General features: G+C 42.0%; 1 protein-coding gene across 4 annotated transcripts in view; it reads left to right on the top strand.

The window, feature by feature from the left end:
* b4galnt4a (beta-1,4-N-acetyl-galactosaminyl transferase 4a) overlaps positions 1–13,593 on the top strand; it is a 691,590-nt gene that overhangs the window by 544,005 nt on the left and 133,992 nt on the right. For all 4 annotated transcript variants that reach the window (XM_060838421.1, XM_060838422.1, XM_060838423.1 and 1 more), the window contains one exon: positions 3,224–3,290. In XM_060838421.1, coding sequence (XP_060694404.1) covers positions 3,224–3,290 — 67 coding nt within the window. The remainder of the gene's footprint in view (positions 1–3,223; positions 3,291–13,593) is intronic.

The following is a 13,593-nucleotide window of genomic DNA, read 5'->3' on the forward strand; positions in this document are numbered from 1 at the left end:
AAATAATCTGTTTTGGTGAATCTTAGTTGAGGGATTGGTCAAGACCAATTGACCAGTAGCTTCCTTGCTTTTCTTCTGCTCTTGAAACATTAAGAGAGGGCCTCAGTTTGACGTTATAAATGTTTAGTTTCCTATCCACTCTTTAATTAGCAATGTGTTCAAATGGCAACTATGTAACATTTCTGTCTTTATAGAAATCAGGCTAGTGTGTAGAGTAAGGTAAATGCAGTAGTTGACTTTGTACCTCAGGTTTACCTCGTGTGTGATACTTTAAAAAAACTTAAGACATTTAACTTACTAATTTACTTACAGAGTTAAAATCTGGCCATTGTGTTGCTATCATCTCTCGGAAATATTGTGAGGCCCTCCTGCTACTTACACACCTCAGGATTATTTTATAATAACCCAGTTGAATGGGTGCTGCCTTTAATAAGTTTGGCAAAAGATTGCAAAATTCGGCAGGAAATAGTTCACTGCCTTTTAGTATTTAAGGACATGGTGGCTCTGTGGTTAGCACTGGTGCCTTATAGCACCAGGGGCCTAGGTTCGATTCCATCCTCAGGCGACTGTCTGTGTGGAGTTTGTAGATTGTCCCCCTGTCTGCGTGGGTTTCCTCCAGGTGCTCCAGTTTCCTTGATGCTCTTCAGAGAGTTGGCGTGGACTTGATAGGCTGAATGGCCTGCTGTCACTCTGTAGGGATTCTAAATATGCGCCATTTTCCATGTACTTAGATCTTGCTGTATTTTGATCTCAAATGGTTCAAACCAAATTATTAAAAGCACAAGCTTCAAATAAAATTGCTGAAAATCTTCTGAAATAAAATTGTAGACAAACAGCACATAGACATGTCTTCATTCTCTCTAGGGTGAAGACATTTAATTTGAAACCAACATTCTCCCATTGGGGCATTCAGCTGTGCTCCTCCCCTGAAAGTATGTTTCTTTTTCCATAAAGGGTCAAGGCAAATTCCAATACAGCTCTTAGGTTTACCTGTCAGAAATCAAGTGCACCTTTTAAAAGCTGGTTGTTTGGCAGTGATACAGTGTGTTTGCTGTTGATTTATAGCATTGCCCCTAGAGACTGTCTTCGAAATCTGCTCCAGATAGTCTGTTGTACCCTAGTAAAGTTGTCACATTTAAATCATACAGAAGGAAGAATGCAAGGACTTGGAAATCAAATGAGGTCTGGCACTGTAGTGTTTACAAAACTGCGTTCTCTTCACAAAGGAAGCCTTTGTAAAGTTCTCTACTTCTTTACTGTTGGTTGGAATGCATGAACAGGCTTTCAAAGGGAGACTTCATTGAAATGGCTGTCGGATGAGTGGTGCAATATTTGTTATTGCTGTTGGACTGAGCTTCTGTTTCTCTTTGAATATGTTTACGGCTATAAAGAGGATGTTCTGAAGGCTGATTGCAAACCAGCGTGCTACATTCCAAGGAAGGTGGCATGTTTTAGCAAATATCGATAGTGCCCCACCATTGTGGGTGAGCCAGGCAGGCTGTTTCCTGTCATGGGTAAACATTGGCCGTGTGCTGAACTGGGCTTGTTTACCAGACTGAGCCACTTACATTTCTCTGGTTTCTGGCAACACCAGTGAAGGCAAATTGGTGAATATAAACTTCCCAATTATTAAATGCCTCTGAAGACCACATAATATTTCGAAGAAATGTAGAACCAACTAATTTCTTTTGACATGACTGTGTAAAGAAACTGAAAGCAGTGCTGGTTAAAGGATACATTGCAACATTACCTCTCATGTATAAATAACCCATTAACATTAATGGCTTCATGACAATGGGTTGAATGTCATGGTCTCGGGGAGCTGTTTGGCAGGCGGGGAAGATTCTAAAAATTGCAGCACACATGGATGTTATGCCTGTGCCCTCCCTGGCACAGTCTATCCAGTATTGGTGCGGGCATTTCAGCCTGATTGAATCGTGGAGCAAACTCAGTGGACCGAATGGTCTAAATGTGCTCCTGTACCTTACGTTTTTATGGCATTGGTTGGCCTGCCCACCCTTGAGCAAATTGGTGCCTACTCTAAAGGATTCCTCCCACCATTCTTGGGATCTTCTCTCTGATGGTGAGAGGTCAGCACCAAGTGTCCAGCCTCCATGTTTCACTGAGAGGGGCTGATGGTTGCTTAAGCTGGGATCAGGAACCTCAACTGAAGACATACAACAAAGTGTTACCAGTTTGGCACTTACCCAATCTCTGGCCTTTCCTACCCCAGATTCCACCCCTGTCAGCTCCCTCCCCAGAATATATCTGACTCTGGAGCACGTGAGACTTGAACCTGGACTTCCCAGCTCAGAGATAGGGATGCTACCAGTGTACCAAAAGAGCCCCAAAACTATCAATTTATCTCACTTTTGTGAATGGGATACTAACGTGAAAGACTGCTGCGTTTGCCCACATAACACTAGTTAATACACTTCGAAAGTGCTTCATTGTGTTTGAAGCATCTTGGGATTTTATGTGTTGATATGCTGTATAAATGTAATTATTTATTCTATTTTGTAATAACATTTGCAAAATAATCTCTCCAAATTGTAATGACTCATGCCAATTTTCTAGAGTTACTCTCTAAGTATGATGTGAGAAATCTGATTTTTAACCCTGCTAATATTGCTAATCTGAGTTGTGGCTGATTGGTAGTATGTAGATGAGATTGATGGGCTAATGTGTTGAGGTTTTGATTAACCATTTGGTCTCTGAACGTAGGCAGAGTTAATCATTTCTGCCAGGTTCCATGCTCTAAGGCAGGGGTTCCACTCCTGCTAACTATCTTCTGAACCCCTAACAGAAAGCACATGCAGCTGAATATTGGATAAAGACAAGGGTTGAATTACCCTGGGGTCCTCCACAAATTAATAATGTTGCCACGCTAGTGGCTAGGGTCACACATGAAAAATAACTTCCTGGATGAGACAGCAGAGGACTTCTGAAATTATTCTAAACCCATGATGAGTCCAGGTGAAAGGGACAAAGGGGCTTTATTATGCTTTTTAAAAAGTAGGTCAATTATATGGCAGAGTACAAATAAAAGAACAATTAAAGTTTTTCTTATAAAATAAGTGTTTTGACTTCTTCTACGGAGAGAATTAATTTCCTCCACTATCATAAATTGTGTAACCATCTGGGGTCCCACTTTGGATTGATTCACTGGCAAAAAATCTCTCACCAGCTATACCTGCTCACTGATTATATGTTTCTGTTCTAGTGGCGGCCATTTTTCCCTGGCGTGAAGTTTGAGATTATCAGTTCACCACACATCTCACTGTACACCGGTAAGTCTTTTGCAATTCAGTTTCATTTCCCTGAAATTCTTGGTGCGTGAATTCCAGGTGGATTTTGGTGACCATCAACATTGCAACTAAGTACTAAATACAACCCAAAAGAACTGCAGATGTTGTAAATCAGAAACAAAAGCAGAAGTTACTGGAAAAGCTCAGCAGATCTGTGAAGAGAGAAAGGTTCTGAGGAAGGGTCACCAGATGCGAAACGTTAACTCTGATTTCTCTTCACAGATGCTGCCCGACCTACTGAGCTTTTCCAGCAGTTTCTGTTTTTGTTGCTATTAAATAACAATGGCTCCATCCAAAAGCTTTCAGATCCTTATCATGGTGATTACTGGAACATGGCTGTTGTATTTTCCTTCCTGTTATATAGCCAAATTCAATGGAGAAAGGTTGAAAGGTAACTATGCAAATTTGGTAAATGCCACACAAAATACTGGCAATGAACAATTAGACCAGAAAGAAAAATTATTGTTCCTGCCTATCCAAATCATCGCAGAATGTGAATCATTTTCAGCTTTGATTGGTCTTAATATAAAACCAAGTATGTAATCAGTGTTCTGAAGAAGACATGCAGACTCAAAATGTTAACTCAGTTTCTGTCTCCACAAATGCTAAGTTGCTAAGTTTCTCCAACATTTTCTGTGTTTGTTTCAGATTTTCAGCGTCTGGTATTTTGCTTTTATGGGATTGTCGGGGTTGGAGGATTTGAGCTATAGAGAGAGGCTGAATACACTGGGGTTGCTTATCCCAGAATTTCGGAAGCTGAGGGATGGCCTTATCGATGTTTATAAAATCATGAGGAGCATGGATAGGGTGAATTGTCAATGTCTTTTCCTCAGGGTAGGGGAGTCCAGAACTAGAGGGCATAGGTTTAAGGTGAGAGGAGAAACATTTAGACCGTAAGACCATTCAGCCCGTTGATTCTGCTCTGCCATTCAATCATGGCTGATAAGTTTCTCAATCCCATTCTCCCGCCTTTCTCCCTGTAAGCCTTGATCCCCTTGATACTCAAGAACCTCTTTATCTCAGTCTTAAATATGCTCAATTTAAATGGGACATAAAAGGGCAGCCTTTTCACGCAGAGGATGGTATGAATATGGAATGAGCTGCCAGAGGAAGTGGTGGAACAAGGTACAATTACAACATTTAAAAGGCATCTGATGGGTACATGAATAGTAAGGGTTTAGAGGGATATTGGCCAAATGCTGGCAAATGGGACTAGATTACTTTAGGACATCTGGTCAGCATGGACAAATTGGACTGAAGGGTCTATTTCTCTATGCTGTACATCTCTATGATTCTAAGTCAGTGCAACTTCCTTTGCCCTACCTTTCTGGCATTGTTAGGACCTCGGTTATGGGGCTTCCAACGCAGGCTGAAGGTAGTTTCGGTTATGTGGTGCTGTGATGAGGTGAACACTCTCTTAAGTTGCCAGTTTTTCCATTGTAAGAAACTAAATAGCTTTACAAATACAAATAATCACTCGTCAGGGATTTGGCATTGATCATATTTAAAAGCTTTTTATAGACTAGATGCTAAATATTTATACAGTGCTATTGTCTCCACCTTGCTCGATGCAGTGTATTTGTTAACCTTCCCTTTCCTGCTTGCCCTGCCTATCTCTTACTGTCACTGCAGGTTTCCACTTGCTGCTCACCTCTGCCCACACTGCCATTATCATCCGCTCAGTGACTCCATTGCTATGTAAGTTGTGTGCTGCCAACACCCCTTCCTTTGGTTTTGCCCCTTTTTTTTTAAACATGTAACTTTGGCCTCTTTAAGGAGTTTCAGAAAGTGCCGGATGCTGGGATCCAGTGTGGATCAGGCTTGAGGAACCCAGAAGTGTGCGTTTCCCTGAAGGTTGTCAAGTTTAAACCCCGACGTGTGCCCAATGCTTTTCTTTCTAGCTCCCCAGAAACTTCAGTTGTAAGCTTGGCTGCCTGTTGGATAGGGAAGACTTCACAAAAGAATGCAGTCACAGGACAGAGATGGCAGAGGAAAGGTTTGCAGTGGGGTAATAACCGGGGGCAAATGGATAGTGTCAAAAAAAAGTGACAGGCCATGAAGGTAGATTAGTTCGGGTAGCTTTGGTTTAGGAGATGGTGATTTTTGGAGAGAAAGTTAGTGATGTGGGATCCAGGGTTGGAGGAGCCAGATAGTAATGGTGAGGATAGGCTGCCTGGGCTGAAGAAAATTCCTCTGCTGCCTTTGGGCCCTAAGCAGTGCTATGAAAGCAGTCACATCATTGATCCAACATTTCTTTCCACCTTATATATGTCACTTTTCCAGAGGTCCAGAAAAACTGGCCATTGCTTGTCAAACATGGAAACTTTAATAAAATGAAGGCATGCAATCGCTTTAAAATAACTCGATAAACCAACCTACCCCTGTGAGTAGAATAGTGACTCGCCCCTTGTCTTTTCTCCATCAAAACTGGAAATGATTGGTTTACTTCCATCTTAAATATTTAACATGTTTACTTCCACCTGACCTGAGCATCACCTGTTTCAGTGAGGAATCAAATTTATCCATATTGCCTTTGAGAAAACATGTTTGCCAAACCTTTCTCTCTGTATATAAGTGTGTTATACGCATATATCCTAAGCACTTCTAAATTAGATCAATAATGCTTTCAGTCATGATACTTGCTGCAAATTGATCAGATTTATTTTTAACTCCTGGACATTAGTATTGCTGGCTGGCCAGCATTTATTGCCCATCCCTAGCTGTCCTTGAGACGGTGGTGTTGAGCTGCCTTCTTGAACTGCTGCAGTCCATGTGCTGTAAGTTGACCCACAATTCCTTTAGGGAGGGAATTTCAGGTTTTTAACCCAACAACAGTGAAGGACTAGTGATACGGCTCCAAGACAGGATGGTGAGTGGCTTGGAGAGGAATTTGTAGAAGCTGATGTCCCCATGTTTCCGTTGCCCTTGTCCTTCTAGATGGCAGTGATCATGGGTTTGGAAGGTGCTGTTTGAGGATCTTTGGTGAATCTCTGCAGTGCATTTTGTAGATAGCACACACTGCTACTACTGAGCGCAGCTGGTGGAGGGAATGGTTGCTTGTGGATGTGTTGTCAATCAAACAGGTTGCTTTGTCCTGGATGGTGTTAAGCTTCTTGTTGGAAAAGCACTCATCCAGGCAAGTGGGGAATATTCCATCACACTCCTGACATGCAGATGATGATTAGGCTTTAAGGATTCAGGAGATGAGTTACTCGCCTCAGTATGTCTAGCCTCTAACCTGCTTTTGCAGCCACTACATTATTTGGCGAATTCAGTTGAGTTTCTGGTCAATGAAAACTCCAGGATGTTGATAGAGGATGATTCAGTGATGATAACACCATTGAATGTTAAAGGGCAGTGGTTAGATTGCCTCTTACCAAAGATGTTCATTGCCTGGCATTTGCGTGGTGTGAAGGTTATTTGCCTCTTGTCAGCTCAAGCCTGGATATTATCCAGATCTTGTTGCATTTGAACATGGAGTGCTTCAGTATCTGAGGAGATGCAAATCATGCTGAACATTGTGTGATGTTTGGCTTGCCAGGGTGGGAGGGGAGGGGTCAATCTCAAGTGGAGAGCCAGGGGTGGTAGGATTGTGGGTAAAGCTGTGATTAACACTGTGGTGGTGCGTGCAGAGTTAGGGGAAGGAGAGGGTTGCGAGGAAGCCCAGGGTAATAGGGTTTGGGAGAAAGGAATCAAGAATGTGATGTTGGAAAAGCACAGCAGGTCAGGCAGCATCTGCGGAGCAGGGCAGTCGGTGTTTCGGGCAAAAGCCATTCATCAGGAATAAGCTAATTCCTGATGAAGGGCTTATGCTTGAAATGTCGAATCTCCTGCTCCTCAGATGCTGCCTGACCTGTTGTAGCACAACCCTGTTCCACTCTGATTTCCAGAACCTGCAGTCACACCTTCTCCTTTGGGAGAAAGGAGTCAAGGATAAGTGTGTTTAATGATAAATTAATTAAAAGATGGAAAATAAATTTTACGGAAGCTTTCAAAATGTCTACAAATGGACCATTAATTCAGAGACTGTTGCTGAGCGGATGACATACCTCAAGGTATGGATCCTCAGCTCATGCTGTTGAGGAGTAAAGCTTCAACAGGAATGGGCCATCCACCAAGCCTCCTCACTCACCTAATCCACAGAGCAGCCTGGGAAGCAATTTTGCATTGCAGCCAACAAGAAGAGTTTGGCACCTCATTTTAAATACATTCAGTTGTTGTTTGCTGATAACTGCCCAGTCCAGAACACCAGTGTGAGTCACTTACTGGAATACTCAATGGAAGATTCTAGTGTCAAGTTATATCAGAGGATGCCTTGCAATATGATTGTCTCCTGGATTGATGTTTGCTTTCGAAATCCTTCTCCACACTTCCTGACAGTATCGAGCTGAGGATTGACTCTATCTCAGTCTTGGGGAAAGTGAGCACTGCAGATGCTGGAGTTGAGGGTGTGGTGCTGGAAAAGCACAGCAGGCCAGGCAGCATCCAAGGAGCAGAAGAATTGACGTTTCAGGAATGTCTCAGTTCTCCCCAGAATCTGAAATTCATGGCATTTCCACCAGTCTTACCTTGTTTCTACATGTACCCTTTTTAAAACAAAGGTCCAAGCTTGGTATCAGCTAATTAGCATCGATGGATTTATTTAATCTTCTTGCCTGCTGTTTTCAGCCATAATGTCGTCCCCACCTACCGGCCTTTGTTCTTCAGATTTAACCATTTTTTAAAAAAAGAAGTTCTTTCACCTCAGGTTCTATTTAATTTTAAAAATTCTATCAAATGGATTGCAGTGCTCGGCTGTACAGTATTTATTGCTGGTGTAAAGGACATCTATCTGAAGGGGCTTTGAAAATGTAAATAATTTCAAAGCCACCACTGCAAATAAAAGCAACTGGCATTTCTAAAGGATTCTGTACAAATTTCAGTCCATTCCAGGAGTGGGACCATCAGTTTATTAATGCGTCAATGCTTCACTTAATTGCTATTGTGAAGCTTTACGGTCCTGCATACTGAAAAGATAAATGGCTGTCTAGAATTTGAGAGAAATGTAAATTTGCGAACCCTTAACCTAAACTCTTTACAAACCTCTTTGAGTGAATGTAACTGCTGCCTCAAGGGCTCCTACACAGAAGTGTGAACCTGAACTAAATTACTAAAAAAAAAACGAAATGTTTTCACGCATCACTTCTCTCCCAGAACAAAATACATATTTTGCACAATTTAATAATGTGCAGGTGAATTTGATTTGAATGGCTAGTGGGCAATTTCAGAATGAAAGACCAAATGCAGGCGCCATAAATGACTGAGATATGTTGATATATGTGTGTAGTAGAGGCAAATTAAACCCAGGGGTAAAAACTGCTCCTGTTGAATTATTCACATTTTCTTTATTCAATTTAATTTTGATTTCCTTGCCTGAATGTTGCCTAGCTGCTCACATTGTGAGTTGGCTCATCTGAGTGGATATATGACTGTTCCCTCTGCAAGGGTTTATGTGTGTCATATGCTGTTTTCTTAAAAAAAGCTTCAGGGGGCATCTAAATCTGTATAAAACACTCCTGGAGATGCAATACTATAGAACCATTAAAAAATAGAAACTTAAAGCACATGATGAAAGAAGGAACAACAGAGAATTACAAACCTGCGTATACAGAAAACCAACAAACACTGACCAAATAATTAACTACACCAGCAACCATCCCAACACACACAAACAAAGCTGTATCAGAACACTATTCCAACGAGACACCACACACTGCAGCACAGACGAACTTCAGAAAACAGAAGAGAACCATCTACACAACGTATTCAAGAAGAACCGATATTCAAAAAATAAAGTGCGCAGATTCCTCAAGATCAAACCACAACAAGCAGACCAAACACAGCCAGAAACCCTAACCACCTTACCATACATCAAAGAAGTTTCAGAAATGACAGCCAGACTACTAAGACCCCTCGGAATCCTAGTAGCACACAAACCCACCAACACTCTCAAACAAAAACTAACAAACTTAAAAGACCCAGTACAACCCATAGACAAAACCAACGTCATCTATAAAATTCCATGCAAGGACTGCCACAAACACTACGTAGCAAAAACAGGAAGAATGTTAGCCACCAGTAAACACGAACACCAGCTAGCCACAAAAAGACATGACCCTCCCTCCCTCGTAGCCCTACACACGGCTGAAAAAAAACCCACCCATTCGACTGGGGCAGCACATCTATCCTGGGACAGGCTAAGCAAAAACATGCCAGAGAATTCCTAGAGGCCTGGCGCTCCAACCACAATGTCATAAACAAACACATTGATCTAGAAACCATCTATCAACCCCTCAGAAAATGAACAGGAAATGACCTCACCACAAACCCCAGGAACCCCATCCAGGAGAAAGATATAAATAGAAAGCAGGAGACAACAGCTTCGCTTCACTTGGAGGTCACCACTGATGATGTTCCCTAGCCAGGTAATGAAACGTCTGGATATCAAACCTACAGCTCAGCAAGCAAACCTACACCCTAATGATGAGGTCATTCAACCCAACAAGTCTGAACTACCTCTTAGAAAGAAACATCATGTCTAGCCTTGACTCATCCGTACTTTGTTTCTTAAATACCTCCACACAATTTCCTTCTGAAAGTTCTCGTGGAACAAGTTACCACCACTTTTCAAACCAGACCTCAGCAAGTGTCTGAGTTAAAATAATTTCCCCCGCTCAATAGTTTGCTATTGTTTTAACTCTCTAATCTTTAACCATTGGAAAGTGGGGGTGGTTTATCTCCATTTACTCTATCAACATCTTTCAATGTGAAATCTCTATTAGGTTACATCTCGATCCTCTCTATTGCAAAAAGATCAAACCTAGACTTTTAACCTCTTGGCACAGTTTGGAATCCATCATCAGCTGTAACATCCAGATAAAACTCCTCCATACCCTTTCTGAGGACCTCAAGTTTTGCTGAACTCTGGTGCCCACTTCTCCTGTGATTCTGCAATTTCACATTGTAGTCTACATTTTTTGGGACTCTATAAGATTCTACCCGTTGTGGAGCTTTTCTCCAATAGTATTAGATTAGATTGCTTATAGTGGGGAAACAGGCCCTTCGGCCCAACAAGTCCACACTGACCCACAACCCACCTAGACCCATTCACCTAACACTACGGGTAATTTAGCATGGCCAATTCACCTCACCTACACATTTTTGGACTGTGGTAGGAAACCAGAGCACCTGGAGGAAACCTGGGAAGAATGTGCAAACTCCACACAGTCAGTCGCCTGAGGCAGGAATTGAACCCGGGTCTCTGGCACTGTGAGGCAGCAGTGCTAACCTCTGAGCCACCGTGCCGCCCACAGTATTGCCGGAGTGTTGTCAGACCCATCGCAGTATCCAGTCCCTCTGGACAATTATTGGTATTACAGGGAGTGAATTGAATTGGCTGAAGATGGGCATTCGTGATGGGTCTTATGGGGGAGATTGAATTGAATCATTTACTCTGCATTTCTGGCTGAAGATTTATGCAAGTGCTTCAGCCTTACATTTGTGCTGATGTTCTGGACTCCTGCATCATTGAGGAATGTAATGTTTTGTGGCACCGTCTTCCAGTGAGTTGTTTAATTGTCCATCACAATTAATGACTGAGAAGGGTCAAGGAGGTTGTTGGCTAGATGATGTAATGGACTAGTCAGTTGTTCCTGATGAAGGGCTTATGCCCGAGATGTTGATTCTCCTGCTCCTTGGATGCACCTGCTGTTCTTTTCCAGCACCACCCTCTCGACTCTGATCTCCAGTATCTGTAGTCCTCACTTTCTCCTATGCAGTTGTAATGTTTAGGTCTCCAGCTCAGGCAGATCTTATGAGTGAATTGCACTGTTCGCTAAAATGGATAAATCACAATGTAATGAGAAAGATCAGGAGCAGTAGGGGAACTTTGAAAGATTGCTTCTTACTGGGTGAAAGAAGGAAGTGATTGGCTTAAGAAGGGAAACCAAGTTTCTAGAAAGTGGATTTAACAATAGGGGAGTTGTGGTAGTCCCACTTCAGGCCAAGTATATTGGTTGAAGTGCATATTAGCATAGTAATCAATTGTAGAGGACACGCATCCTAGAATGTGATGTCTACCCATGTACTTTGCAGGATGGTCTACTAGCTGATGGTAATGAATCCTGCCTGATGTTTCTTTCCTCCTCAGTCCAGGAAGCATGGGCTGGGCTTTTGTAAAGCCCATTTGACTCCGGAGGCCTTAGATTAAGAAAGAAGTGGGGTAGATCGCAGGTGCAGAAGTCCTGCCTTCACATTTTAGCAAATGAAATTTTGGCTGCCAAGGTATGAATCACATCAGGTGTGATCTAGAGGTTAGCATTTGAAATAAGTTGTGAGTTCAAACAGACTCAATTTTGGCAATTTCAAGGGCCTTGAACCACAAGTCAAAAATTGGTAGAGAAGACATAAATAATCTTGAAGGTCAGAATAAGATTAGCTTAAATATCATGATCTGGAGTTTTTAAAGACTTAGTATTGATCAATTGGTGTAGATCGTAAAGCAGGAGGGTCTCACATTAGATGAACAGCACTTATGTGAAATTCCAGAATCTTAAGCAACAGAATAAGAGAGTTGTTGTAGCATTGAAGGAGGCCATTTCTATGTTGGCTGCACTGGCTCTCCAAATGAGCAGCTCATCTCGTACCATTCCCTCACCTTCTCCTATAAATTTGCATATATTTACTTTTTAGCTAATAATTTAATTTTGAATGTCTCAACCTGCTTCCACTGTGCACGCAAGCAATATATTTCAGATGTTCTCCCCCATCTACGCCATGTTATTTTGAATACCTCTGACAAATTCATTCCAACTTTCTCCAAGAAAAGCACTCATAACTTCTCCAATATTTCAGTGTAACTGAATTTCTTTATCTCTGAAACCCTTCGGGTAAAACTTTATTGCATTCTCTCTAATGCTTTCACGTCTTTCTTGAATTGACCCCTTGAATTCGATGCAGTAGTCCAGTTGAGGCTGGATCAGTTTTTAAACAGACGTGTAACTTGCTTGCTCTTGTGCTCTGCGCCCAGTTTGAGGAATCCTAGGATACTGGAAACATGCACCAAATCTGTAGAGCTGCCTTAGATGTGTGAAATAATTTTTTCTCTCCCGGATTTGCAAAGTGGCACTGCTTCAATTGCCTCATTGCAATGCAGTCAGAATTCATATGCCAGAATTTCTTTAAAGGATATTCTGAAACTACATTATGTAATGTTCTGATGACAGACTTTAATATAGACAATAAAATTGGCACTTGAGTACAGTATTTCCCTTAATGTCCCAAAAATCTTCAATACTACAGCTTTCAATAATATGTTGCCTCTTCTGAGGCTAGCTGTGTCCAAAATTCCCACAATTTTACTTGGGGCATGCCCGATTGCGATTCTCAACTGCGTGTTCTGACAGTTTTAATGGCTTGAGAATGCCTGATTTATTGAAGTATTGGTTCGATGAGATGTTTTTCAGTGTCAAGTTCTGGCCTATGCAGCTGGACTCATATTGGTGCAAACCTGACACTGTTGACTAATGTAAACACCACAGCCATATAAATAATTCAGAGCTTGAGGGGGGGGTCGGAGAGGAGGGATCTGAAGTCAATATCTTTCTTCTCCTACCTCATACTGGGGCTAATAAGCTCAATTGGCTTGCTCCACCCTCACCTCCGACCTGTCACCATTCCCCTTACCTCCCTCTACCTATCGCACTCTCAGCTACCTCCCCCCCAGCCCCACCCCCTCCCATTTATCTCTCCACCCCCTCGACTCACAAGCCTCTTTCCTGATGAAGGGCTTTTGCCCGAAACATCGATTCCCCTGCTCCTCGGACACAGTCTGACCTGCTGTGCTTTTCCAGCACAACAATCTTGACTCAGTTGGCTTCATGGCTAGCATGTTGTCTAGAATAGTGCCAATGGTATGGGTTGGATTCCTATTCTGGCTGATGTGAATGAATGCTTGCCTCCTTGCCCTGCCTCTGAATCAAAAAGGCAGTGACCAACTACCACTGACAAACTTAGCAGACAATGATCCAAAGACCTGTTGTGAGGCATAGGCTGCATGAAAGAATAATCCACTTATAACATTTATCATTCATTTTATCATCTATTTGCATTTGATACTTCTATATTTTGAATGTAAGGAGAAGGCTATTTGCCCATTTCTTGCGAGTGTGCTAAAACCAGGCATCTTCCTGCCAAATCAAGTCTCTTTTGTAATATGTAATTGAATTAGTCTAAGAAAATTAATTCT

The sequence above is a fragment of the Hemiscyllium ocellatum genome, chromosome 18, assembly GCF_020745735.1.
Source record: "Hemiscyllium ocellatum isolate sHemOce1 chromosome 18, sHemOce1.pat.X.cur, whole genome shotgun sequence".
In the NCBI taxonomy this organism is placed as follows: Eukaryota; Metazoa; Chordata; class Chondrichthyes; order Orectolobiformes; family Hemiscylliidae; genus Hemiscyllium; species Hemiscyllium ocellatum.